At 40.1% G+C, this 26,621-nt stretch overlaps 1 protein-coding gene across 3 annotated transcripts in view; it reads left to right on the top strand.

Moving 5' to 3' along the window:
* cntn4 (contactin 4) overlaps positions 1-26,621 on the top strand; it is a 175,784-nt gene that overhangs the window by 384 nt on the left and 148,779 nt on the right. For 2 of the 3 annotated variants that reach the window (XM_020483077.2, XM_020483076.2), the window contains exon 2: positions 24,670-24,810. In XM_020483077.2, the coding sequence (XP_020338666.1) occupies positions 24,756-24,810 (55 nt within the window). In that variant the 5' untranslated portion in view covers positions 24,670-24,755. Of the gene's footprint in view, positions 1-22; positions 210-24,669; positions 24,811-26,621 lie in introns of those variants that run through there. The other variant, XM_031824877.1, reaches the window with a different exon arrangement.

Below are 26,621 nucleotides of genomic sequence, written 5' to 3'. Positions count from 1 at the left end.
TGTAGGCTACTATTTTAATGTATTCGGTCGGGGATAGCCTACAATGCCTTGCACTCTCGAGTGAGGGAGGAATATTCATAGTGCATACTCAGCCGCCGACAGCGTCGCCACGATTCAACAGTGAATGTATGTGTACAGAATTTTGTTAGGAGTATCGAAACACGGATTATTTAAATGAAATGCAAATTGCAGGGATAATTACGCATACGGTAAGAATTTTGTTATTATTATTATTAGGCTATTATTACTATTATCATTATAATGCTAGACTATTATAGCTTGTTATCTGTGTCCCAATCGAATATACTCTTTATTGTCAAACGAGTTAATTTATTTGCTTTAGCCTTGTTTGTAATTGCATTTCATTCCCGTGTTATTGTTCAATCAGTGTTGGAAACTGTAGTAGCCCAAGCCCTTATAGGCTTATAGCCCACACTGCAGGTGAAAAGGCACCTCTGTAACTTTCCCGTGAAAACTCATAACCCATATCCTACTAGTGCTATCCCATATTTACATCAATAAACAGGGTCCCCCATTCATTTTGCGCGCGCGTAACCCACTTGGAGTTGTAATGATCTGGGGCCTCATTTATCAAAGGTGCGTGCGCACCAGTTTTCCCACAAAGGTTGGTATTTATCCATTTTGAACTTGACGGGAAAGTGTACGTATGTCCACGCAAATCTCAGACCATGCTTACCACAACTTCTATTGGTTGAGCAACTGTATTGCAAGCAATATGTTGGGGGAAATGAAGGTGTTTGAGGCAAGGCAATTATAATAATGGTAGGCTAATAACATATTAAAACATAGGCAGAATGATAAAACAGATACATTTACATTTGCCATTGGTAAGGAGATCACATAGCAGCATGACGCCTAATATATTTATTTTATTTTACTATATTGGCCTAAATCATAGTCATATTGCAGGATATCTCTCCTTTTCTGTCATGACTGGGTTATTCCCGCTACACAACGATTATTAGGGTACCATTTATCCATCGCTCATTCAATAGCCCACCATGCTCGAAAGTAAATAGACCAGTAGCCTATTTAAAAATATTTTACAGTATGGGTAGTTCTACAGTTTTGCTATGTGATAGGAGCACGTGATCACAGCCTATTTAATCTCAGAGCCTATCCCAAGGCAGGAAACATAATCATGTATTGATAAACAAAATTATTGAACAACAATTTGTCTTTTGCGTAAAAGTTTGGGCTGTAGACAGTATTTACTTTCAAATAGTTCAATAGACAATCAATCTTGCAGAATGCACCCCCAGTGTTTGGCACTGGCTATAGGCCTCATGCATTTTTTGTTTAAAAATGTCATTGCAAAATATTAAAACATTCTGACCACACCTCTACAGAAATATGATCAAATTTGTCGTTGCCCTTTCTTTTAGAAGCTGTCTTGATCCATTTCCAACGTCTCCAAATCATACAGCAAATGAGGGTATTTTTGTTACCATTAAAGGTGAATGGAGGGCATTTACCAGGCAGTGTTGTAGCACTCGTTCACAAGCACAGAAATATAGTATGATATGTTGCATGTGACAGTTTGATAAATCATACTAATTTATTGCGCACGCAAATCCTAGAATCTCCAAGTACGCCAGAATTTAGTGAGACATTTATGCGTGTTTGATAAATGAGGCCACTGATTTGCCAGGAGTGTTGGATTTAGTTTGGGAGCTGTTATGCTGGAAGTATGTATTCTATGAGTCAGTAGCTGTGTGCCACCATGCCGATCAGTGCGTGCAGATGTTTGGTAGCCTAATCCCTTGCGCTGACTCCCTATCATAATCCCCCCTGGATTTGCTGATTATGTAGTTGACCAGCAATTGCGGTCATAGTATCCTATGTCTAGCCAACTAGATTAAGCAAACAGAAATATCCCACAATGGCTTCTCTTCTACATTATCTCAATTTTGTACAGGCTATACAAGTACACTTTTAGCAAATAGGCATAGGTTCAGTCAAAACATATCAATAAAGTCAAGATCAATATCTTAAATTACATCCTTCCTAAGTTTTCTTCAGCCAACATTGAAAAATAATTTCCTAGCGATCAACACAGGACTAATCCAAGCATCTGTCCATCAGCCTCATGGTACTCTGCTGCTGTTGCCCAGTGCCCTTATCTGATTTAAATGGGTGGCTAACAGATGTGTCCACTCACACTCGCTGTAGCCAGATGCACAACTAAACCTGCTCTTTTAATATGCATAATAGATATTTGAGCATCTGTCTGTTTTTTTAGTCCCCTCTTATATTAAATAATTACTGGTTGACCAAATGTGTTATTTACAGTGTATATTTGTATCTGCCTTCTCCACGGCTGCCTAGAGTCCTCTGTGAGTTCACTTGTGTTACTGGTTAGGTGTGCTCTGAATGTGGAATGTATGATAAGGTGTGATATCTGCTTTGCTGTGGGAGATGAAAAGCGTCCTTTAGATGAGTGATATAGATACGGCTGTGCTGTAAATTTGGTTTGTCTGGTAGCTATGAATGGATCCTCTGTCCCTTTGCACTTCACATGGACATTATCGAGAGCATTCCCACTGGGCACGGACTTAATTTCAGCGTCTAGTTTTGGTTGAGTTGACAACTAACCTAAATTCTACGTGAAATCAATAAAACATGTCACCGTGTCATTGGATTTGGTTGAAAAGTTGAGTGAATAAAGTCAGAAATTCCCCAACATTGATGACTTGTTGCAAGTCCAATCAGTTTTCCATGTTGATTCAACATCATCACATCAAATGTGTTTTTGTTAAAATGACATGGAACGAACATTTTATCAAACCGTTAGTGGGTTTCCTCAAACATGAATTCCATGATAGCAAGAACAAATTGTCCAGGCAGTCCTGTGTTGGAAATCCTCACCACTTCCTCCCCCGCTCCTAGTTCCTGCGTTCTTGATGAAAGTAATCCCGAGGCTGACATGCACCGTACAGCTCAATGGACACGGCAGGCACCCTGCAGAGACAAACCAAGTTTGGAATGACTTGGCTACCTGGCATAACTATATGATCTGCCATGGACACATAGTTGGTTGGTTTAAACATTGCGGGTTAATTGTTGCCACACATTTCCCTGACATGCGTGTGTGGTAGTTTCTTGGTGGACTGGAGAGTGCCCTGGCAGATGCAGCTTTGCAGGAAGTAGAAGCAGGAAGTAGAAAACAGGCCTGTAATGGTTAGCGTGCAGCAGGCCAACAGCCTGTCAGAAGTGATGTAGTGCAGAAGTGACATTAAATAGATTATGGGATAGTAACATTTAGAGACATTTCATAAAAATTTCATTGGATGGTTCCTGCTGGTATTGAGAAAATGTGTCATAGGGGATATTTTTATTTAATGTATACAATCCTTCCCTCCATCCAGGACAGGAAACACTTTTGAAAGAAAAGGAACTCTTTGTTTTCCATAGTAACCTTTGGGAAACATGTACATTTTGCAATGCTTCTGGAAAAAATAAGTGTCCCCAGCAAGCGACTAAAGTGAGTGTCCATTAAGGTTTACTTTATTTCAGCATTGGAGAGGAGTGCCTGTCAAACTCTCTCAGTTCAAAAGAGAGGCATTGTGCTTGTTTCACATGCAAGGAACACTTCAGCATTTTCTTCACATTTTCAACACATTTTTATCTCTTATTGGAGCAGTATTCAGTCGGGCAGCAGTGAAGTTCAGCCAAATATGTCCGTCCTTCTTAACCAGTAACCGTGCAGCCTTGTCAGAAATCTCCTCCCCACTCACTTAGCTGTATCAATACGGTTGAGAGACACTGTATCAGTCAAAATGTTGAAATAAAATAGATCTTTTGACTTTTTTCCTAAATTCATGCTTGATAACGTGCTGGAATTATAATCTGGTTCTTTATGGATGTTATCATCACACCGTGAAACATCACCCCTATATTGCCCTTCCCAGTAGTGACAGGAAATGTTATCATTTTGCATACATTCAATTGCATAGATAGGCCTTTAGCGTCTATTAGAGTCCAAAACATGTATGCGGACGCACAGCAGTGTTCTAGAATGTTTTTCTCTCTTACTTTTTTACTTTTGGAATTCTCCGCATTGGCTCAATCAATTTCCCCATGGACGGTGGTCTCAAAGCCTCGTAGCTATGTCACAATGGGATCCTGGACTATCATGTCTCTGCGTCTGTGGACTCTGATTTACTCTTTAGCCAGTGCTTTGAGTTTTTGATCTATGGTTGCCTGTGTATTCATTTTCTTGCTCTTTTTTTTTTTTTTACCCCTTAGGTACTACAGTACACCGCTACTTTGATTATGATATTGACTGCATTTACAGAGCCAGAAATGCCTCCAGCACTTATTTTCATGAGTGCTCAGCCAATGCCATAGTCCAGAAAGCCACTCATCTCTGCACAGTCCCTACTGTGTGAGTACAATCTCAGTTGAAAAGCACTGTGATTCCACGGGACTCCAGACCAAACCGGGAAGGTTTGGCGGCACTATTAGGCAGGCCCCTAGTTGTTGACTATGAAGTCTAAGTATTTTCTATGGAGCGTCACGACTGTGAGAGAATGACTTTTATGACAAATAACTGTGCCGTCCAAGGGTCTTGCCTCTGAGGTTGTTGCCACACTGGCGCTTTAAAGAACAACAGGGCAAAGAGCAGCAAATAAAGACAAATGCTCTGTGTCAGTTCTTTAGCCCCACTTTTCTGCTGCTCTCTGCTGGTTTTTTAAAAAGTAAACAGTGCTGTGTGATTCTTCATAACATCATTATGGATGAGAAGGAAGGCTGCAGGCCCCTGATACTACTTTGCCAGTGCACAGACAGCGGTTTACACACCTCCTGTGTCATATCTGGGTGTTCTCTAGTTCTCTGCCCACCGAGGAGCCAAATTGTTTGTTCATTGGGATCATTGGGTGTAGTGTCAGTCATTGTTTTGAAGCAGGCATTGTTTTTGCCAAGCTGAGTTGTCAGTGGTGTAGGCAGCAATCTTGCCATATGTATGCAAATGGGAATAGCGGAGAGACATGTACCATATACGAATACTTTAGAACATTTCTACGTTTGAATACCCATATCAATCACCCCGGCACAACAATATATACTCTATGTCTTGTTTGAGAAGGGTTTTAACTGAGGGAGACATTTGACACAGACAACCCCTCAGGTCCATTCTCCAGTAATAGCGCCAGGTCCAATGGTTAATTTATAGTGTTTTTAGACCGAACTGTGTGGGACTGAGGGACCAAACGGTTTCAACAGAGGGTTTCTTATTCCAGAGAAAGCGGACTTCCCTCACTGTCCATCCCTGTCAGCTCTTACCCTTTGACCTTCTTCTACACAAATTGGTTGTTTGTACAGCATCATGTTTTATTCCATGTGTTCTAAAAAACATGAACTAGCTGACAGCAGCACAAAACCCAGCAGTGGTGTTTTTGTGGAGCAGCACTTTTATATGAAAGCATTTCAAAAGTCAAGTAACGTGGTGGTAAATCTATCAGCATTGCTAAAAAATACATTGAGCATTGAGCATCTTGTTCCAGCAGACAATTCAAGCAGACAGATAGCATGCATATAAAAAAAAGTTATGAAGTAGACCTTTCCTGCAGTCAAATTACCTAGTGGACTCATGGATGGAATGTTATTCATATTTTTATGTCATTTCATAATTCATCAACATTTTTTTTTTTTTTTTAACTGCCGGAAATCCGGTGTTTCTTTGTCAACGGTTTTGTTATATTTCAGTCTTCTGTGATGTACTGTATACAGTTGAAGTCGTAAGTTTACATACACTTAGGTTGGAGTCTTTAAAACTCATTTTTCACTATAGTTTTGGCAAGTCGGTTAGGACATCTACTTTGTGCATGACACAAGTAACATTTCCAACAATTGTTTACAGACAGATTACTTCAATTATAACTCACTGTATCACAATTCCAGTGGGTCAGAAGTTTACATACACTAAGTTGACTGTGCCTTTAAACAGCTTGGAAAATTCCAGAAAATGATGTCATGGGTTTGGAAGCTTCTCATAGGCTAATTGACATAATTTGAGTCAATTGGAGGTGTACCTGTCGATGTATTTCAAATGCAGTGCCTCTTTGCTTGACATCATGGGAAAATCAAATGAAATCAGCCAAGACCTCTGAAAAAAAATCTCCACAAGTCTGGTTCATCCTTGGGAACAATTTCCAAACGTCTGAAGGTACCATATTCATTTGTACAAAAAATAGTACGCAAGTATAAACACCATGGGACCACGCAGCTGTCATACCGCTCAGGAAGGAGACTGTCTGTCTCCTAGAGATGAACGTAATTTGGTGCAAAAAGTGCAAATCAATTCCAGAACAACAGCAAAGGACCTTGTGAAGATGCTGGAACATACAAAAGTATCTATATCCACAGTAAAACGAGTTCCATATCGACATAACCTGAAAGACCGCTCGGCAAGGAAGAAGCCACTGCTCCAAAACCGCCACAAAAAAAGCCAGACTACAGTTTGCAACTGCACATGAGGACGAAGATCGCACTTTTTGGAGAAATGTCCTCTGGTCTGACGAAACAAAAAATAGAACTGTTTGGCCGTAAGGACCATTGTTATGTTTGGAGGAAAAAGTGGGAGGCTTGCAAGCCGAAGAACACCATCCCAACCGTGAAGCACGAGGGTGGCAGAGTCATGTTGTGGGGGTGCTTTGCTGCAGGAGGGACTGTTGCACTTCACAAAATAAATGGCATCATGAGGCAGGACAATTATGTGGATATATTGAAGCAACATCTCAAGACATCAGTAAGGAAGTCCAAGCTTTGTCGCAAATGGGTCTTCCAATTGGACAATGACCCCAAGCATACTTCCAAAGTTGTGGCAAAATGGCTTAAGGACAATAAAGTCAAGGTACTGAAGTGGCCATCACAAAATGCTGACCTCAAGCCTATAGAACATTTGTGGGCAGAACTGAAAAAGTGTGCGAGCAAGGAGGCCTACAAACCTGACTCAGTTACACCAGCTCTGTCAGGAGGATTGAGCCAAAATTCACCCAATTTATTGTGGGAAGCTTGTGGAAGGCTTATCCAAAACATTTGACCCAAGTTTAACAATTTAAAGGCAATTCTACCAAATACTAATTGAGTGTATGTAAACTTCTGACCCGCTGGGAATGGGATTATTATTCTGACATTTCACATTCTTAAAATAAAGTGGTGATCCTAAATGACACAAGACAGGGAATATTCTACTAGGATTAAATGTCAGGAATTGTGAAAAACTGAGTTTGAATGTATTTGGCTAAGGTATATGTAAACTTCTGACTTATATATACTGTATATATGTATATATGTATATATACTGTAATATTGGGATGCAAACTCAAAATGTAATACATTTTAACTTTATATCTCTTGTTTTAAAGCCTATAACCATGTGTGAGGTGCATTTTAGTTGACTTTAGTTTATTAATTTGACCATCTAGAAAAAAACGAGCAGACATAAAACTTGAAAAGCCATACATGCACATGAGTAAAATCATTGAGAATAACACACAATAAAGTCTGGAACTTATTTCCATTGTGGTCCTAGGCAATATCCAACACGGTTGAACACAGTATGACAGCGACATAATAAAATATAAAAACAAAGAAGAAGAACATCTATCTCATCATTGCAGTTACATCAGAGGGTATACTTTTATAAAACGTACCAGTAAACACTCTGTGTGACCCTGATTTAGCCCACTGCTGTAAAAGGTTCATCTGTTGAAAAGTTTAGACCAGGACAGGACTTGTACTTCAGCTCTAGCATTGAACTTTGTTGAACTGTCAGTATTCTTGAATACGTAAGAATAATAATAAATAAATACATATTTACCACAATGAACCAGTGGGGTAATATTTATCATATTTGTATTATATATACCTCACATACGACCCATTAGAAGACTAAGCAATTAGCCCATTAAATGGTTTTCTGACTCCAGAAAGATGATTTAGAAATATGCAAGATACTATAGTTCAGTTACAGTAATAGAAAGGTCAAGAAATGAATAAGAATTGTCTATATCAAAAGCAAATATTTAATTGACATGGTAAAATGAATGATTCACACACAAGGCATAAGCTTATGTTACCAAGCATTATTAACAAGCATTACAAGGCATTATTCTAGGCGTTGATCAGAGGGAGAGAGGGAGAGAAGTCATCGCCTGAAAGGGCATGGCCCCAAGAGTCCACGAGGAGGAGAGCGAGAGAGTAGGTATCTCACTAGCACAGGTCTCACCAGAAAGAGAAGCTAAGACCCTTTTATAACCATTTTGCCATGTTAGATTTAATATCTGAGTTGTTTTGCAGGTAGTATTACTGTAAAGTAATAACCTCCAATCAGATATCAGACCTACAGGATGTAAAGGAAACATAACATCTGCTTCACGGAGGTGTGACAGAATGGGGGGGATGGCCTGAGCAACACAGAGAAGGCTGAATTTCCGAGAAGGCAATAAAACCTTTTGCATACAGTTGATAACAGTCACTTCGGGGGCTGGCCCGCCCGACAATAGCTCATCGTTTTACTCAAGTACTATATTCCAGCTAGCAACACTTCAATGGCCCAATGACCCAACAATTAAAATCAGCCTACATCCTAATGCATCTGCCTGCACTGTCCTGGTTTTTTTTCTTCATAAAAGGTGAAAAAGCCAAAAACGGCAATTTGTGTTAAAAGGCTTTTTATTTGCTGAGAGACATTTGGTCAGCTCTAAGAGATCAGTCTACAGCTGGAGGTGTTGTGGTCTCACAGACCGTAGATTGGATTTCAATACAACAAATCTCCTATTCTTACAGGATGGTAAATCATGTCTGCCACCTTTTACCTCTTGCCTTTAGGGGATGGAAAAAGGAGAATTCTGTCCAGACCTTTCCATAAAAGTATTGTGTGAATTGAGGTATTAGCAGACTTTGAAGTTGGAAATACAGTGAGTATGTAATGTAATGACATAGTTATTAAGGTTAGTTAAACATCCAATATGTGTACATTTGTACGGAGATAACGTGAGATAGTGAATTGGTTTTGCTCTTGTACAGTAGGTACATTATAACATCTTCTACATCCAGGCAGCTCCATCCCCTGCAGTATTTCTTGCTTGGTCATTCAGTTAACACCCTAGCTGTATTCCACTCATATTGCCTCAATCCTGTGCTTTAGCTACGGTATGTTGAAAAGAATATGTTAGAGCTAGATGTGGGCTTTTGGCTTAGAGGCACAACAATCCTTGGGGTATGATACAAACTGTGTTGTTCCTGCATCACTTCCTTACTCAAACATGGTGTGATACGGTCCCTCCTTGGGAACAGATTCGATTGAAGGCCTAATAAGAGTAACACCAGCTTGTGTAAATATCTGAGCATTGGAACTATTGCATTATTAACTATTCTTTATGTGGGGGCTTCTCTAACAACTAATTTCCAAGCTATCACAGCAAGGGGGCAGGTTTGTGTTTTTTCTTCAGAATGCACTTAAATTGAAGATGAGGGAATTATTTTGATCTTTTAACACTTTGTTATCATTGTACCACTGGGGAAAATTCTCAGATTTTGCAATTATCTTTGAGAGGAAAATTGTACCCCCCCCACCCCCACCCCCCACCCCCCCACCATAGGGTGGGCCTGTGATTTGTGAGCCTTCTTTCCCCCACCATTTATTGGAATACTAATATGCTTAATAAAAACAACATGCCCCAGAAGCCATTGTTATTTTCTTTTCACATAGTTGAGATGAAAGAAATGTTGGATGAATTGGGATCACTAGATGACTCAACAGAATGTCACAATGTTCTGGCACCGTTTTATGGTTTCTGGTGGATTGAATTTGTTTTGATAGAATACAATCTTATAGAACAAGTTCGACCAGAAACAAATACAAGGCCATTTGAATATCCTGATTCACAACAGTCGGCATTCTGTAGACTTTAGACAATTCATATGAATATGAATACTGCTAGTATTCATCCTATGAATAGTATGTTGTATCCAAAGCCTGTGTTATTTATGTAGTAATTGTGAAGCATACAGTCTGCTGGCTGTCTTTGTTTAATTATGAATATTCAGAACAATACATTACATACATTTCTTGGAAGGTTTGACACTGCACAGCAGAAGTACTCTTCGCGTACTGCTCTCATTTATACAGATAGTAAAATGTCCCCTGTTGTTCTTATAAGTGTAAATGTTTTTGCTAATGTGTTCAAGGGATTGTTAAAGCTTATGAAAGCTACATGCAAATAGCAAAATAATGACCTCCAAGAGCTGCGATTAAGCAGTAAGCGAGTCCTTCCTCTTTCTGGTGCATTTTAAACATGGGGACTTACCTGTGTGATGGACAGAACATCAGCTGAAAGGGCAGAACAGGCTATGAATTATATGAAAATGATTATTCAGTGTTAAAATGCTACCCAGGAGCACACTGGTGGACACACTATCCATGCTAGAAAAGCAGGAAAATATGACTCAGAGGTGAAATAATTGACAGCTATATTCAAAGGAAGTAGGCCACCAGAATGGCTTAGTTCATGTGTATACAATCCACTATAGAGTACTGTGTATTCAGCGAGCAGAGTTATCTAGTCTGCCTTACAAGTGTACAAAGCCGCACGCCATGAAGTATCTGCTGTCAAATACACATCAATCACAGCAGATTATGAAAAGTCTCTTCTCTGCTTGCCATGTTAAAAAGGTCAGCAATTTAAAGGGATAGTTCGAGATTTTGGCAATGAAGCCAGAGTCATATGAACTTGTGGATACCATTTTAAGCTAGTTAGCATTTGGCCTGTGAAACTACCTCTAACTTCCTTCATACTGGACACGGATACATAAAAATGGTATCCACAGGTTCATCTGACTCTGGGGAAGTAGATTCAAATAGCCAAAATCACTAACGATCGCTTTAAACCATCTTGAAGAATCCAAATAGTCTGTTTCATACAGTCATTTTATCAATGGAAATGTCCATATACTGTCCTGTGTGGCAGGCGAGTTATGATGTACTGTACCAGTGAGCCTTGGATGTTATTCAATTTCCTCTGAATGCAACTATTCTTTTTCCTTATATTCGTTATTTATCCATGTGAATCATGTTGAGATGAATATCTATTTTATAAGGGAGCGCTGGCACAATTGTCATTGTGTGAAATACTCTTTCTTTTCGCTGTATTTCCTACAAGGAAATTCAAGCATCCATGTCAAGGATGGTTTGGGGTGTTGATGTTGATGCTGTGTTCTCGACTTCACAGAAAGGGTAACGCTGCGTTCTTTGACCCCATTATATGGAGTTGAATTACTGCGCACGACTCCAGTTGTTCAGCCTTTATTCGGTTTTATAATGAGGAAACACATTCTATTGTAATCCAGCTGGTGCGCGACACCACCGTGAGTAGGGGATTGAGAGACATGATGATGTAAGTAATGAAGCCTGTAATATCACCCTGGATGGTCTACGAGCCTTAACTGTCCACTGCCAACATCTAGTCACCACCCACTGTGTTTCAGCTGGTCCTTTTTATCAGGGAACAGATGATGATGGTACCATTCTGTTAGTGATATGAGGCACTGATGTTGTAGCCTAGTTTCAGAGATGTTAGTGCTTGAGCCAATCTCTCGGACCATGGCTGCCATGCCATATGTCTGGCATAGCATGGCACTGCAACGATAGTTCAGTGGAGTTGGCTACTAAATCACATGCATACGAATGGGAATTGGTTTGGTTGATTTGAGAAGTGATTAATAGAGGCTTCTTGAATCATATCTTATCTCTTTAAACAGTACAGCAATTGTATCATCAACAGCACTCTTGGACATCTTGATAGTTGAGCAGTTGTATCGTAGTGTCTCTGTTTATTGTGCTCCGAGCTGGCAGAGGCTGCGCCGCTTTAGGATTATTCGATTTGACACTCATGAAACGTTTGCTGCATGAAACACTAGCTTATAAGGCGAAGAATGGGATTTGGGTGCTGTGTTTTAGCTCTAAACTGTCTGCTCCTTTGTTCTGATGTTCATTATGGTGGTTATACAACAAGTCAAAACCAAGGCAACACACTGGTTCCAGACAGAGTATTATGAGATTCTCACAGACATGAAGTGTTTCAACGTCGCCATAGCTTACCTTAGCTTGGTTACATCCTAATACAAAGAACCATGAGAAGGAGAATGTAGGTATATGTATTTTCTGAGGTTGATAGCCATACATCGTGAGCCATGTAGTAGTTTCTTTAAATTTTTACAAGTAGGCCTGGAATAACTATAACTATGGGCTTAGCTATAGTTTTAACTATGCTTTGTGGAAAAAAAGAAGAAGAACGTGACTACTTTGAGGCCTCCCGAGGGGTGCAGCAGTCTAAGGCACTGCATCACAGTAGTAGAGGCATCACTACAGACTACAGTTTGATCCCAGGGTCAATTAGGCAGTGCTCAATTGTCTGGGTTAGGAGAGGGTTTGTCCCATCGTGTTCTAGCGACTCCTTGTGGTGGGCCCGAGCGCATGCATGCTGACTCGTGACGCCAGTTGCACAGCGTTTCCTCCAACGCATTGGTTACGGCTGGCTTCCGGGTTCAGCGAGCAGTGTGGCTTGGCAGGGTCGTGTTTCAGAGGACGAATGGCTCTCTCCCGAGTCCGTATGGGAGTTGCAGTGATGGGACAAGCCTCGTAATGACCAATTTGATATTATGAAAAAGGGGTAAAAAAAGGGACAACTTTTCAAAACCATTTGAATACAGATCTCAGAACTAACTACTTTGTTAACTATTTGAATACAGATCTGAGAAAGCAACTGCTTTTTACAAATATTTAAATATTTGAAACACAATCGTTATTTTTTTTAATTTCTGTTCCACTGTTTCGACCAGCAAAATAAAGTTCTGAACTGCTTCGAATCTCCCAATAAGTAATGGTTTATATTGTTCCTTTCTGTTCCTTTTTAAACCTCTGAAAACTACATGTTTTTACATTGAGCTCGACAATAAATTACTTCACCAATCACTGCAGACGGAGCAGCTTGCTATGAACTTGTCTGTCCAATGTAATGGAGTGTGTAGGGCGCAAGACAGAACTGGAATTTTAAGGGTGGAGAGAGAACAAGAGAGGGTGAAAGGAGGCTTTTTTTATTTTACCTTTATTTAACTTGGGGATTTGATCCAGCAACCTTTTGGTTACTGGCCTAACACTCTAACCACTAAGCTACCTACTGCTTGTGATGATATGCATTATCTGAATTAAGCCCACAGAATTACACCTAAAGAGGAAAGGCTTCTATCTGTACTTAATTATTTTTATTTAACCCTTATTTTACCAGGTAACTTGACTGAGAACACATTCTCATTTACAGCAACGACCTGGGGAAAAGTTACAGGGGAGAGGAGGGGGGATGAATGAGCTAATTGGAATTCTATCAAGGAACTTTGAATGTCTTTGAACTTCCGAGAGTTCGCTTAACGTTGGACCAGAGCTAGCTAGCTAGCAAGCTAACAAGCTTTTTTTTTGTTAACTCAATGTGAAACGTGATAACTATTGTATCCTTAACTTGCAGTCAAAAAAAGTTCATCCATAGTCTTCTCAAATAAAAGATTTCTCTTCCTAATTTCTGAATCACGCTTGTAACGTCAGTAGGCTCCAGTAGCTTCGGAGGGGGAGGGGCAGATAGCCTACATGCACACACACTGGCAAAGATTTTCAGTTATCAGGAAGACACTGGAAAATGTTTTTTAGACAGAGTGAGTGCTTTTTATAGGACCTGTGTTGCATTGTTTTGTGGGTCAGAAATGCTCAGAATGGAAAATAACTTTATTAACCTGTTCCCATGCTTTTAAAATAACGTTTATGTTCCTGAACCGTATAGATCACTTTCATAATTTGACTTTGATATTATGGGGTATTGTGTGTAGGCCAAATGCAGGATAAAAATACAACAAAATGTGGATAAAGTCAAGAGGTGGGAATACTTTCAGCACATAACATATAAAGAGAGAAAATAAATTCCTATTGGGTGTGACAACTGGTCGTGTGTACTATTCAGGCTATAATTATGCAATCCTGTGGTACTATACCTTCTGCAGGCATTTTTAAAACATTCCAAATGACAACAAATGTGTTATGATAGATTTTGGTCCAAGGCATCTTTAAGATTAGAATGTCTATTTCAGACTCTGTAACATCCATAACGGAGGGTGTATCATCCATAGCAGTCATTTTTCGCTGTCTAAAGTAAGAATTGAAATGACTTTTTCATATTATTATCGTTGTTGTGTTCAGCCAAGTATTTTCTTCAAAATGGCTATCCATGGTAACTCACAGACATTCTCCACAAAAAGCTTGTCCATTTCATGTAACATCCATTATTAGCTTGATTTCTCCATCATGCCAATATTTAGTCAGCTTTTTTGTGTATACATAAGGTCGCAAAGGGAGGGTATATTACTGAAAACATTCTAAGTTTAACAGTAAACTACCAGAAGTTTGGTAACTTTAAAGGATTTTATATAATTTGTCACGATGTCTAGTGGCGCTTTTGGGTACTTCAGATTATCACAGGTGTCTGTAATTATCTCGGGCCCTCTGTGTGGCCTTATCACATGTAAAACATATCAAAACTAAAATACATTGATTTTTAAATAACAACATATATGACAAAGCTGAAAAACATTATCCTAAATATAAACCACCAACCATCTGTGTTAAGTATGAGGGTTTCAGCATGAAATATTCTTTATATTTTTTTTTATAGACTTTTACTTATTTTATGCCAATGTCTTTGTTGTTGTTTTGGCACCAAACTGGTGGCAATTGTGAAAAAAGTCAATAGTTGGAAGAGTTAATTGATGTTTTTTTCATGAATTCTGTTATTTTCTCTTGAACCATATGGTCTATCCACTAGAAACGCATGGACAATATGGACACATATATATTAAAAAAAATATATATATATGAATACATTTAAAAAAAAGTTATTCAAGTATAAGTTACTACATTTATCGCCATTGATTACCTGTTAATTACCAAAATGACTAAAGATTCTGGTAACTTTCGTAAATTACCTGTACACTCCCCCCAAGCGGTACTATAGAAACACACATCAAAGCATCATTTCTATTTTGTTTGTCCATTCTGTGAGACATTAAAAAGTTGTGCTTTTGTGTGCCATTACGCTGGAATCAACCTCCTTTCTTAATATGCAGCTATTGTATTTACTTCCTTACAACAGTTTTGAACTTTTCTGTTCCCATTCATGGATGTGCTTTACCCTGGAAGTGACTGTTGTAATACTGTCATGGAGTGAACTGGCTGTGGGTGCTCCTTGGACCTTTCTATTACACCAATATTCTCTGTGGCCGGACGATGAGAGAGAGACATTTCAAAGTAAATAAATGTCCGGTAGACCATGTCTGTCAAAACCTTTATCACATTTGAAGTTCACATGGTTTCTGATTCATTAGGACACCTGTAGTCATCACTGAAGCATTACGAATGCTCAGTAAAATACAATATCTGATAATTATACAATAGCTTATGTAATAACTCATTCTGTCATTCTCTTAACTCTATTGAGGCATAGTGTATTGCAAATGTGTAAATGTTGAGCCTACCTTTGTCTCATAAGTATGTGTTATTATGGGCATATGCTATGATGTATGTATCCAGGCAAGTATACTGTAGGTATACATCATTCAGGAAAGCTAATCAATGGTTAGTAATCTGACCTCCATTGCTCACCACGCACCATTTGGTACAATATCATGACATGTCTCCATTTTACCAAGTCACACTAAAAATGAAAGACATTGGACATCGCAAAGCTTCTCACAGAACAGCCTTCAGGCTACAAAGCTATACTGAAGAAAAATATCAATACCACATGCAACAATTTCAAAGATTTTACTGAGTTACAGTTCACATGAGGAAATCAGTCAATTGAAATAAATAAATTAGGCCCTAATCTATGGATTTCACATGCCTGGGAATACATACGTATAGGCATCTGTTGGTCACAGATACCTATAAAAAGGTAGGGGCGTGGATCAGAATCTGGTGTGACCACCATTTGCCTCATGCAGCGCAACACATCTCCTTTTCATAGAGTTGATCAGGCTGTTGATTGTGGCATCTGGAATCTTGTTCCACTCCTCTTCAATGGCTATGCGAAATTGCTGGATATTGGCGGAAACAGGAACACTGTCGTACATGTCAATTCAGAGCATCCCAAACATGCTCAATGGGTGACATGTCTGGTGAGTATGCAGGCCATGGAAGAACTGGGACATTTTCAGCTTTCAGGAACTGTGTACATATCCTTGCGACATGGGGCTGTGTATTATCGTGCTGGAAAAATGAAGTGATGGTGTAGGATGAATGGCACGACAATGGGACTCAGGTTCGCTCCACGGTATATCTGTGTATTCCAATTGCCATCAATAAAATGCAATTGTGTTTATTGTCCATAGTTTTTGCCTGCCCATACCATAACCCCACCGCCACCATGGGGCACTTTGTTCACAACGTTGACATCAGCAAACCGCTCGCCCACACAACGCCATACACGTGGTCTGCGGTTGTGAGGCCAGTTTGAAGTACTGCCAAATTCTCTAAAATGACGTTGGAGGCTTGCCAACTGCACGCACCCTCAAAACTTGAGACATCTGTGGCATTGTGTTGTGTGACAAAACTGCACATTTTAGAGTGGTCTTTTGTTGTGCCCAGCACAGGGTGCACCTGTGTAATGAACATGCTGTTTAATCAGCTTCTTGATATGCCACAGCTGTCAGGTGGATGGATTCTTGGGAAAGGAGAAATGCTCAGTAACAGGGGTGTAAACACATTTCTGGGATCTTTCAGGGACCAACACTTTACCTGTTGCTTTAATATCGTTTTTTTTTCAGCATATTTAAATGTTGCCATTATCTTTTGATCCTTTTTGCTTAAATTAAACACTTCTGCCATAATGCCGAAAATGTAAGCACTTTGAAACATGCTTTGTGTGTCATTCCTTTGTAATTTACAGTGGTACAACATACAGTCAGTCTTCAGTACATTTTAATGAGGATGAATGGAAACCAAAACTGTCTTGCATGAACCGAACAAATGCAATTATAGCAATTCATTTTTTAATATATATATTTTTTTACAGATGTGTTATTATGTAAACAAATGATATTTACAGAAATATCTATACATAGACAAGGCATACAAGGTTATGCATGTCATTGAGGTGGTCCAGATGAATCGTTGACCTTGCAGCTCTTCCAGCTAAAGGAAATACATCTTGTCAAGAAGCAGAAACACAGCTTCCATCTCGAAGGAGAGGGATTCATTAGAAGACACTGATTGAAATAAATGAAGATAAGATATTAAATGTGACCCACTCAGACAAATCCAGGCTTCATTCTCAGTCCTTATTTTTTTAGAAAGTGAAGAAAATACAATATTCTGGTCCCATATTGATTTCCTGCCCCTCGTGTTCTGAAACATATGATTATTGCATTACTCAAGCATGTCTTTGAAATGTAGTGTTACAGTTCAGTGAGCAAGAGCTGAAGGAGACGTTCAGTGCTGCTTCTGCCTCTGTTTCGATGGTGGAATGCTAACAAGAGCCTGGTTGTGCCATAATGGGATGGTGTGGGTTATTATATACTTCTACTCTATGAATAAACATGTATTTACCCAAGGGACATATGGTTATTGCAGCTTGTTTTTTATGGAAGCTTTGCAAATGGTACATTGCAAATGACTTAACTTGTCACATTGCTGTAATACCTTTCTATCCAGTGTACACAGTGTTTCCAGAGGCAGCCTCTGACATTTGCCTCAGACTTATTCTGTATTCTTCTCTCAGACTCTATGGCAAGCTGCGTAAATCTTACTGCCTACCCCCACTGTGTTTCATTTACATATTTACTTCCTCTCCCTGCTACTCAAAACCAAATACCTCTCCCATTTGGCACTTTTTAATGTGTTTGTCAAAACAGTAAATTAAACATATTCCCCAATTTAATCAATTCAAGGACAACTGCAATGCGGGTTCATTCAGATTGTTTGTGTTGTATTTCAAGGAAAGGTATGGTTTTGTGTAAATATGCATTGACAAGGTCCGTCAGAGGAACCGCTCCAGTAAAGTGTAAATATTCTAAGATAACCCTCAGAGGAATTAACAAAACCTCAAACATCAGCACATAAGGTAGTTAGTTTGCTGTTATTCCTTACAAGTCTGTGCAAACATTTTAGACCCCTGTTTTAAGCTCGTTGTTTTCATATTTACTTTGAATAATCACTAGTTTCGAGATGCATACAGAATATATACAGTATATATACAGTACCAATCGAAAGTTTGGACTAGTGGTGGAAAAACTACCCAATTGTCATACTTGAGTAAAAGTAAAGATACTTTAATAGAAAATGACTCAAGTAAAAGTGAAAGTCACCCTGTAATTTCCTACTTGAGTAAAAGACTAAAAGTATTTGGTTTTAAATACACTGGTTTTAAGTATCAAAAGGAAATGTAATTGCTAAAATATACTTAATTATCAAAGTAAAAGTATGAATCATTTCAAATTCCTTATATTAAGGAAACCAAACGGCACCATTTTCTTATTATTTTAAGTTACGGATAGCCCGGGGCAGGCACCAACATTCAGACATCATCTACAAACGAGGTATGTGTTTAGTGAGTCCGCCAGATCAGAGGCAGTAGGGATGGCCAGGAATGTTCTCTTGATAAGTGTGTGAATTAGACACTTTTCCTGAAAATGTATGGAGTAGAAAGTACATACTTTTCTTTTGGAATGTAGTGAAGTAAAAGTAAAAAATGTCAAAAATATAAATAGTAAAGTAAAGTACAGATGCCCAAATAAACGACTTAAGTATTTTTACTTAAGTACTTTACACCACTGGTTTGGACATAGCTACTCTGTCATGTATACTCCCTCTCCGGCCTCTAGGTCATCAGGCTGCTGATTATTCCGCACATCTGTCACCATCGTATCGCACACCAGCGCCTCATGACACTCACCTGGACTCCATCACCTCCTTGATTATCTTCCCTATATCTGTCACTCCCCTTGGTTCTTTCCTCAGGTGTTATTGACTCTGTTTTCATGTCAGTGCGTTGTTTGTGTTTCGTTTATTTATTAAAACTCTCGCTCCCTGAACTTGCTTCCCGACTCTCAGCGCACTTGTTACAGAATAACACCTCACCTAAGGGAAGCATCAGGGAGTGTTTTTTACATTTTTTGTGTCAGAGTAAATGACGTTGGGTCCCGGAACCGCTACAGGCTCTCATGCCTCAACCAGATCGCCAGGCTTCCCTGCCTTAGCTGGCTTGTCGGGCTCTCATGCCTCAGCCGGATCGCCAGGCTTCCCTGCCTTAGCTGGCTTGTCGGGCTCTCATGCCTCAGCCGGATCGCCAGGCTTCCCTGCCTTAGCTGGCTTGTCGGGCTCTCATGCCTCAGCCGGCTCGCCAGGCTTCCCTGCCTTAGCTGGCTTGTCGGGCTATCATGCCTCAGCCGGATCGCCAGGCTCCCCTGCCTCAGTCGGCTCGTCTGGCTTTCATGCCTCCGCTGGATCGCCAGGCTTCCCTGCCTTAGCTGGCTTGTCGGGCTCTCATGCCTCAGCCGGATCGCCAGGCTCCCCTGCCTTAGCTGGCTTGTCGGGCTCTCATGCCTCAGCCGGCTCGCCAGGCTTCCCTGCCTTAGCTTGCTTGTCGGGCTATCATGCCTCAGCCGGATCGCCTGGCTCCCCTGCCTCAGTCGGCTCGTCGGGCTTTCATGCCTCCGCTGGATCGCCAGGCTTCCCTGCCTTAGCTGGCTTGTCGGGCTCTCATGCCTCAGCCGGATCGCCAGGCTCCCCTGCCTCAGCCGGCTTGTCGAGCTTTCATGCCTCCGCTGGATCGCCAGGCTCCCCTGCCTCAGCCGGCTTGTCGAGCTTTCATGCCTCCACCGGCTCGTCAGGTTCATCATGTTCGTCATGTTCCCGCGCCCCAGCTGACTCGACAGGTTCCCGTGCCTCAGCTAGGGTAACAGGTTCCCGTGCATCAGCAGGGGTGACCGGTCCGCTCCTGATCCCCGAGTTCGTCCCCTTTGACGGCGTCCTGCGGCTGGAGCCGCATGTCGGGGAGGGGGTACTGTCACGTATACTCCCTCTCCGGGCCTCTAGGTCATCAAGCTGCTGATTATCCTGCACACCTGTCACCATCGTCTCGCGCCTTATGACACTCACCTGGACTCCATCACCTCCTTGATTATCTTCCCTATATCTGTCACTCCCCTTGGTTCTTTCCTCAGGTGTTATTGACTCTGTTTTCATGTCGGTGTGTTATTTGTGTTTTGTTTATTTATTAAAACACTCACTCCCTAAACTTACTTCCCGACTCTCAGCGCACTCGTTACATACTCATTCAAGGGTTTTTCAAAACTATGAAATACACATATGGAATCATGTACTAACCAAAGTATGATGTGTTAAATGAATCAAAATATATTTTATATTTGAGATTCTTCAAAGTAGCCACCCTTTGCCTTGATGACAGCTTTGCACACTATTGGCATGCTCTCAACAGCTTCCCACATATGCTGAGCACTTGATAGCCCTTGTCATTGTCCTGTTGTTTAGGTGTGCCTTGAATTCTAAACAAATCACTGACAGTGTCACCAGCAAAGCACCCCCACACCATCACAACTCCTCCTTCATGCTTCATGTTGAGAACTACACATGCAGAGATAATCTGTTCACCTACTCCGCATCTCACAAAGACACGGCGGGTGGAACCAAAAATCGCACATTTGGACTCATCAGTCCAAAGTACAGATTTCCACCAGTCTAATGTCCATTGTTCATGTTTCCAGGCCCAAGCAAGTCTCTTCTTCTAGTTTGTGTTTGTTTTCTTTGCAGCAATTTGACCATGAAGGCCTGATTCACGGAGTCTCCTCTGAACAGTTGATCATGAGATGTGTCTGTTACTTGGAACTGTGAAGCATTTATTTGGGCTGCAATTTCTGAGGCTGGTAACTCTAATGAACTTATTCTCTGCAGCAGAGTTAACTCTGGGGCTTCCTTTCATGTGGCGGTCCTCATGAGAGCCAGTTTCATCATAGCACTTGATGGTTTTTGCGACTGCACTTGAAGAAACTTTCAAAGTTCTTGACATTTTCTGAATGGCTTAAAGTAATGATGGATTGTCGTTTCTCTTTGCTTTTTTGAGATGTTCTTGACATAATATGGACTTGGTTACTACATGATTTCATATGTGTTATTTCATCGTTTTGATGTCTTCACTATTATTCTACAATGTAGAAAGTAATAAAAATAAAGAAAAACCCTTGAATGAGTAGGTGTGTCCAAACTTTTCACTGGTACAGTACTGTGTGTACAAAACATTATGAACACCTGCTCTTTCCATGACATAGACGGAGCAGGTGAATCCAGGTGAATGATCCCTTACTGTTGTCAATGGTTAAATCCACTTCTATCAGTGTAGATAAATGGGAGGAGACAGATTAAAGAATGTTTTTTAAGCCTTGAGACAATTGAGACATGGATTGTGTTTTTTTGTGCCATTCAGAAGGTAAATGGGTCAGATAAAAGATTTAAGTGCCTTTGAACAGGGTAGGTGCTAGGCGCACCGGTTTGTGTCAAGATCTGTAAAGGTGCTGAGGTTTTCACGCTCAACAGTTTCTCGTGCGTATCAAGAATGGTCCACCACCCAAAGGTCATCCAGGCAACTTGACACAACTGTGTTAAGCATTGGAGTCAACATGGGCCAGCATCCCAGTGGAACGCTTTCGACACCTTGTAGAGTCCATGCCCCGATGAATTGAGGCTGTTCTGAGGGCAAAACGGGGTGGGGGGTACAACTCAAAACTCAATATTAGGAAGGGGAATTTAATGTTTAGTATACTCTGTGTATATCACCAGAGGATACTGAGGGGAGAACGGCTCATAATAATGTCCGTAATGGAGCAGATGGAATGGCATGGAAACCATGTGTTTGATGTATTTGTTATCATTCCACTCCAGTCATTAGAACGAGCCCGTTCTCCCGAATTAATGTGCAACCAACCTCCTGTCGTGTATATATATTATTTAGTCCTCTCAAAAAATGTGTTGTTTTTGGGGGTTGGTGTTGAGCAGGCGAGATGAAAGGGAAATTTGTAATTCAAATTTCAACAATGCAGCAATTGATTGTGTCAGCCACTGAATAAATCAGTAATTGGATCATATTTGTCTTTCAACAGCAGAAGAATGACTATATGTAATACATATTCAAAGACTGACTATAACAAAAACCCTGCATCAAAATTACCATGTAATGTCTAAAAGTTCACCATTAACTACTTTTCTACCAAAATAGAGAGCATTACTGTATATTGTCTATAGGGCAACAGGGTACATTAAGCTAATGTTTTAAAAGTACTGCCATGGGACACTGCGTCTCTGGATGGCATTGATTTTATTTGTCTCCCCCTGCAGATCCCTCCCCCCCATCTTCCCTTCTGCTCTCTACATCGAAGGCCCACTGGAGCACACAGAGAATTACTATCCCACTGACACAATGCAGGCTTTTGAGGTTTGGGTACTGATTTCATGCCGATACCCCTGGTATTTCTGCTGGGGAATAAAAACACATCTGACGTTGACAGTGTAGTGGGATCGCTGGAGTTTTTCACACCCTATCTCTTGCTATCTCTTACAACATTTATGAACATAACAGTGAATGGGTATTATTCTGTGTAGGTACGCCACTGTATGTTTAAGAGGGAGCTTCTAAAATAGGCTTCTCTGGAGCCGTATTTGTCGCGGATATGGAAAGGCATGTAATAGTCGCTGTGCCAAAAATGAAAATCAGTGCTATTTTTTGTTTGTTTTCCCTCTCTAACTTTTTAGTTAATAGATTAGGCTCCAGCTTGACTTTGGTAGGCAGAAATAGGGAGTAATGTATGTTTTTTAAAATGTATTATAGTACTTTTGAACCAGCCCACCAAAGCTGTACATTCAGAGTTACATGTAATAGGGATTTGGTGAAAGAGAATATTGAGTCGTTTGTATAACTAATTTATTTCATTAATTCATTGATGTATACTTTAAGGCAATCTCTTTGCACATTGCTCTTTCAAGGCTTAATTTCTTAAATATCCATCATTTACTAGATCTAAATATACAGTGCCTTCAGAAAGTATTTGACTTTTTTCATATTGTGTTGTGTTACAGACTTAAATTGAGATTTTGTTGTCACCGGCCATCACACAATACCCCATAATATAAAAGTGGAATTATGTTTATTTTTTTTATATATTTTTTTTACAATTAATAAAAAACAAAAAGCTCAAATATCTCGGGTCAATGTAAATTGTCCAGTGGTGATTTTTATTCATTATTCAGCAGTCTATTGGCTTGGGGGTAGAAGCTGTTGAGTTGTCGTAGGGCTGGATGAGTTACAGTTTTGACTTAAAGCTGCTCAGTTGTCAGAGAGGAAGGAAACCGGTCAGGGATTTCACAATGAGATCAATGGTGACTTTAAAACAGTTACAGAGTTTAATGGCTGTGATAGGAGAAAACTGAAGATGGACCAACAACATCGTAGTTACTCCACCATACGAACCTAATTGACAGATTGAAAGAAGGAAGGCTGTACATAATATGTTATGTTTGGGGCAAATCCAATACAACACATTATATATTTTCAAGCATAGTGGTGGCAGCATCATGTTATGGGTATGCTTGTAATGGTTAAGGACTGGGGAGTTTTTAAGGATAAAAAAGAAAGGGAATGGAGCTAGGCACTGGCAAAATCTGGAAAACCTGGTTCAGTCTGCTTTCCACCGGACACTAGGTAATTAATACAGCAGGACAATAACCGAAAACAAAAGGCCAAATCTAGTACATTGGAGTAGCTTACCAAGAAGACAGTGAATGTTCCCGAGTGAACGAGTTACAGTTTTGACTTAAATCTACTTGAACATCTATGTCAATACTTGAAAATGGTTGTCTAGCAATGATCAAAAAAACTATTTGACAGAGCTTGAAGAATTTTGAAAAGAATAATGAGTAAATGTTGCACAATCCAGGTGTGGAAAGCTACCCAGAAAGACTCACAGCTGTAATCGCTGCCAAAGGTGCTTCTACAAAGTATTGACTCAGGGGTGTGAATACTTATGTAAATGAGATATTTCTGTAGTTCATTATCAATGAATTTGCAAACATTACTGAAAGCATGTTTCCACTTTGTCATTATGTTGTTTTGTGTGTAGATGGGTGAGAAAAACATATATTTAATCAATTTTGAATTCAGGCTGTAACCCCCGAAAATGTGGAGTAGGTCAAGGGGTATGAAAGCGCTGCACATGACTGAATGTGTACAGTAGGCTACATGCTGCTGTAAAGGGCAACATTTTGAAAAGCATTTCCCTAGTCCTTGACATGTTATCAGAAGTGAGAAATGCCGTCATATTCCTTCAATTCTCTTAATGTTCAATTCATGTCCCTGAACGAGGCAGTTAACCCACTGTTCCTAGGCCGTCATTGAAAATAATGATTTTAAATTAAAACATTTTTTTTTTTAAATGTTAGAGTTGTTTACAGTCCTTTATCAGCACTTTTCTCAAGTGCTGATAAAAGACTGTCTTTCTGTCTTATCATGGTATTCATTACGCCTGTTTCTTTTTCTACAGAGTGAAGACCCAGAAAGGTACCGAAAGGATTCCTCCGTACATTTGTGATTGGATGTGAGTCTACTTTTGACCCCACAAAACTGAAGATGACGTTGCTATGGAAACTGATGTTGCTGCAGTCACTCATGGGGTGCCTAGCAGGTAAATAACTTTTGATGCAAGCAAGAGCTCTCTTTGTGAAGTTTTGTGTCTCATTCATATGTTTTTTGGGGGGCAGGTTGCAGTGTGAAAGCCATAGTTTAGAAGGAAGCTAGGAGGTTGTTAAAGGGAATCATTGTAATTGTATGGTCGGCAGTCCGTAAAGGTTGACTGCTGTTAGCGCAATCGTTATGAATATAAACAAGGCGATTGGGTTGCGGATATGAAATTAAAGACAGAAATATTAAATGTAATGCATTGATTGCAAAAGAGTGTGAGATTTAATCAGCAGAGGAAAAAAATGGCAATGACCTTTGTTCTGGGGTAAACTAAGACTGCATCATGTTCATACAGTAGAATGTACTGCAGAGTCAAGGCCAAAAATGTGAAATATTAGACAATGACAGGTGAAAAATAGAAGCTTTGGACTTCTACTGTCACAATCGAATGGTTGCCGCTTGCGGTAACTCGATTTGGCGTCATTTCTCCTCTAATTTTCATAAAATATACATAATTAGGTTAAATACATATAAAGGATCATTGATAACATTAACATTGATATCAACGCTTCATTGTTTCATATAATTCCTGTCACTATCTGTTTGGATGTCAGATGATAGTTATTTAGGTTACAGAAACATTTGGGGGCTAAGGGGGATGGGAAAGGAACGAAGGTCAAAGCTTGCTGATGACGTCTGCGTTGTGGATGGTGGATGACGGATGGCATCTTTCCCTTCAAGATGTGTCGATACGTGTCTAGATTCATGGTCTCCGATACGATACAGGAACGGTACGTTTTAGTTTGAAACGATTCAGTGTGATTCACTGTGATTAGAGAAAGAATCGATGCGATTTCTTCCTCTGAGATACGATTCGATGCACTAACATGTTGCATAAACACATGAATTTATCATTCTAAATCATAATCTGCTGCTGATGGAGAGCTCATGAGCTGGATTAGTCTGACCTGACTTCTGTGTGTGTGTGTGTGTGTGTGTGTGTGTGTGTGTGTGTGTGTGTGTGTGTGTGTGTGTGTGTGTGTGTGTGTGTGTGTGTGTGTGTGTGTGTGTGTGTGTGTGTCTGTAAGTTATTATCTATGGTGTACAGTGGGGTCTGAAATTATTAACACTCTTCATGAAGATGAGCAATAATGACTATCTAAAATACATCATTCAAATACTGAGCTATATTGTATGCTTAAAAAAAGACATGATCTTCTACATTGTAGAATAATAGTGATGACATCAAAACTTTTATATAACACATATTGAATCATGTGGTAACCAAAAAAGTGTATTTTATATTTGAGATTCTTCAAAGTAGCCAACATTCCCCCTTGATGACAGCTTTGCACAATCTTGGCATTCTCTCAACCAGCTTCACCTGGAATGCTTTTCCAAAAGTCTTGAAGGAGTTCCCACATATACTGAGCGCTTGTTGGCTGCTTTTCCTTCACTCTGCGGTCCAATTCATCCCAAACCATCTCAATTGGGTTGAGGTCGAGTGATTGTGGAGGCCAGGTCATCTTGTGGAGGCCAGGCCATCACTCTCCTTCTTGGTCAAATAGCCCTTACACAGCCTGGAGGTTTGTTGGGTCAATGTTCTGCTGAAAAACAGATGATAATCCCACTAAGCGCAAACCAGACGGGATGGCATATCGCTACAGATTGCTGTGGTAGCCATGCTGGTTAAGTGTGCCTTGAATTCTAAATAAATCACAGACAGTGTCACCAGAAAAGCACCCCCACACCATCACACCTCAATGTTTCACGGTGGGAACCACACATGCAGAGATCATCCGTTCACCTTACGCT

The sequence above is a fragment of the Oncorhynchus kisutch genome, linkage group LG5 (genome assembly GCF_002021735.2).
Source record: "Oncorhynchus kisutch isolate 150728-3 linkage group LG5, Okis_V2, whole genome shotgun sequence".
Classification (NCBI taxonomy): Eukaryota; Metazoa; Chordata; class Actinopteri; order Salmoniformes; family Salmonidae; genus Oncorhynchus; species Oncorhynchus kisutch.
Note: the sequence above shows the minus strand (reverse complement) of the source record. Positions and strands in the feature narration are given on the sequence as shown.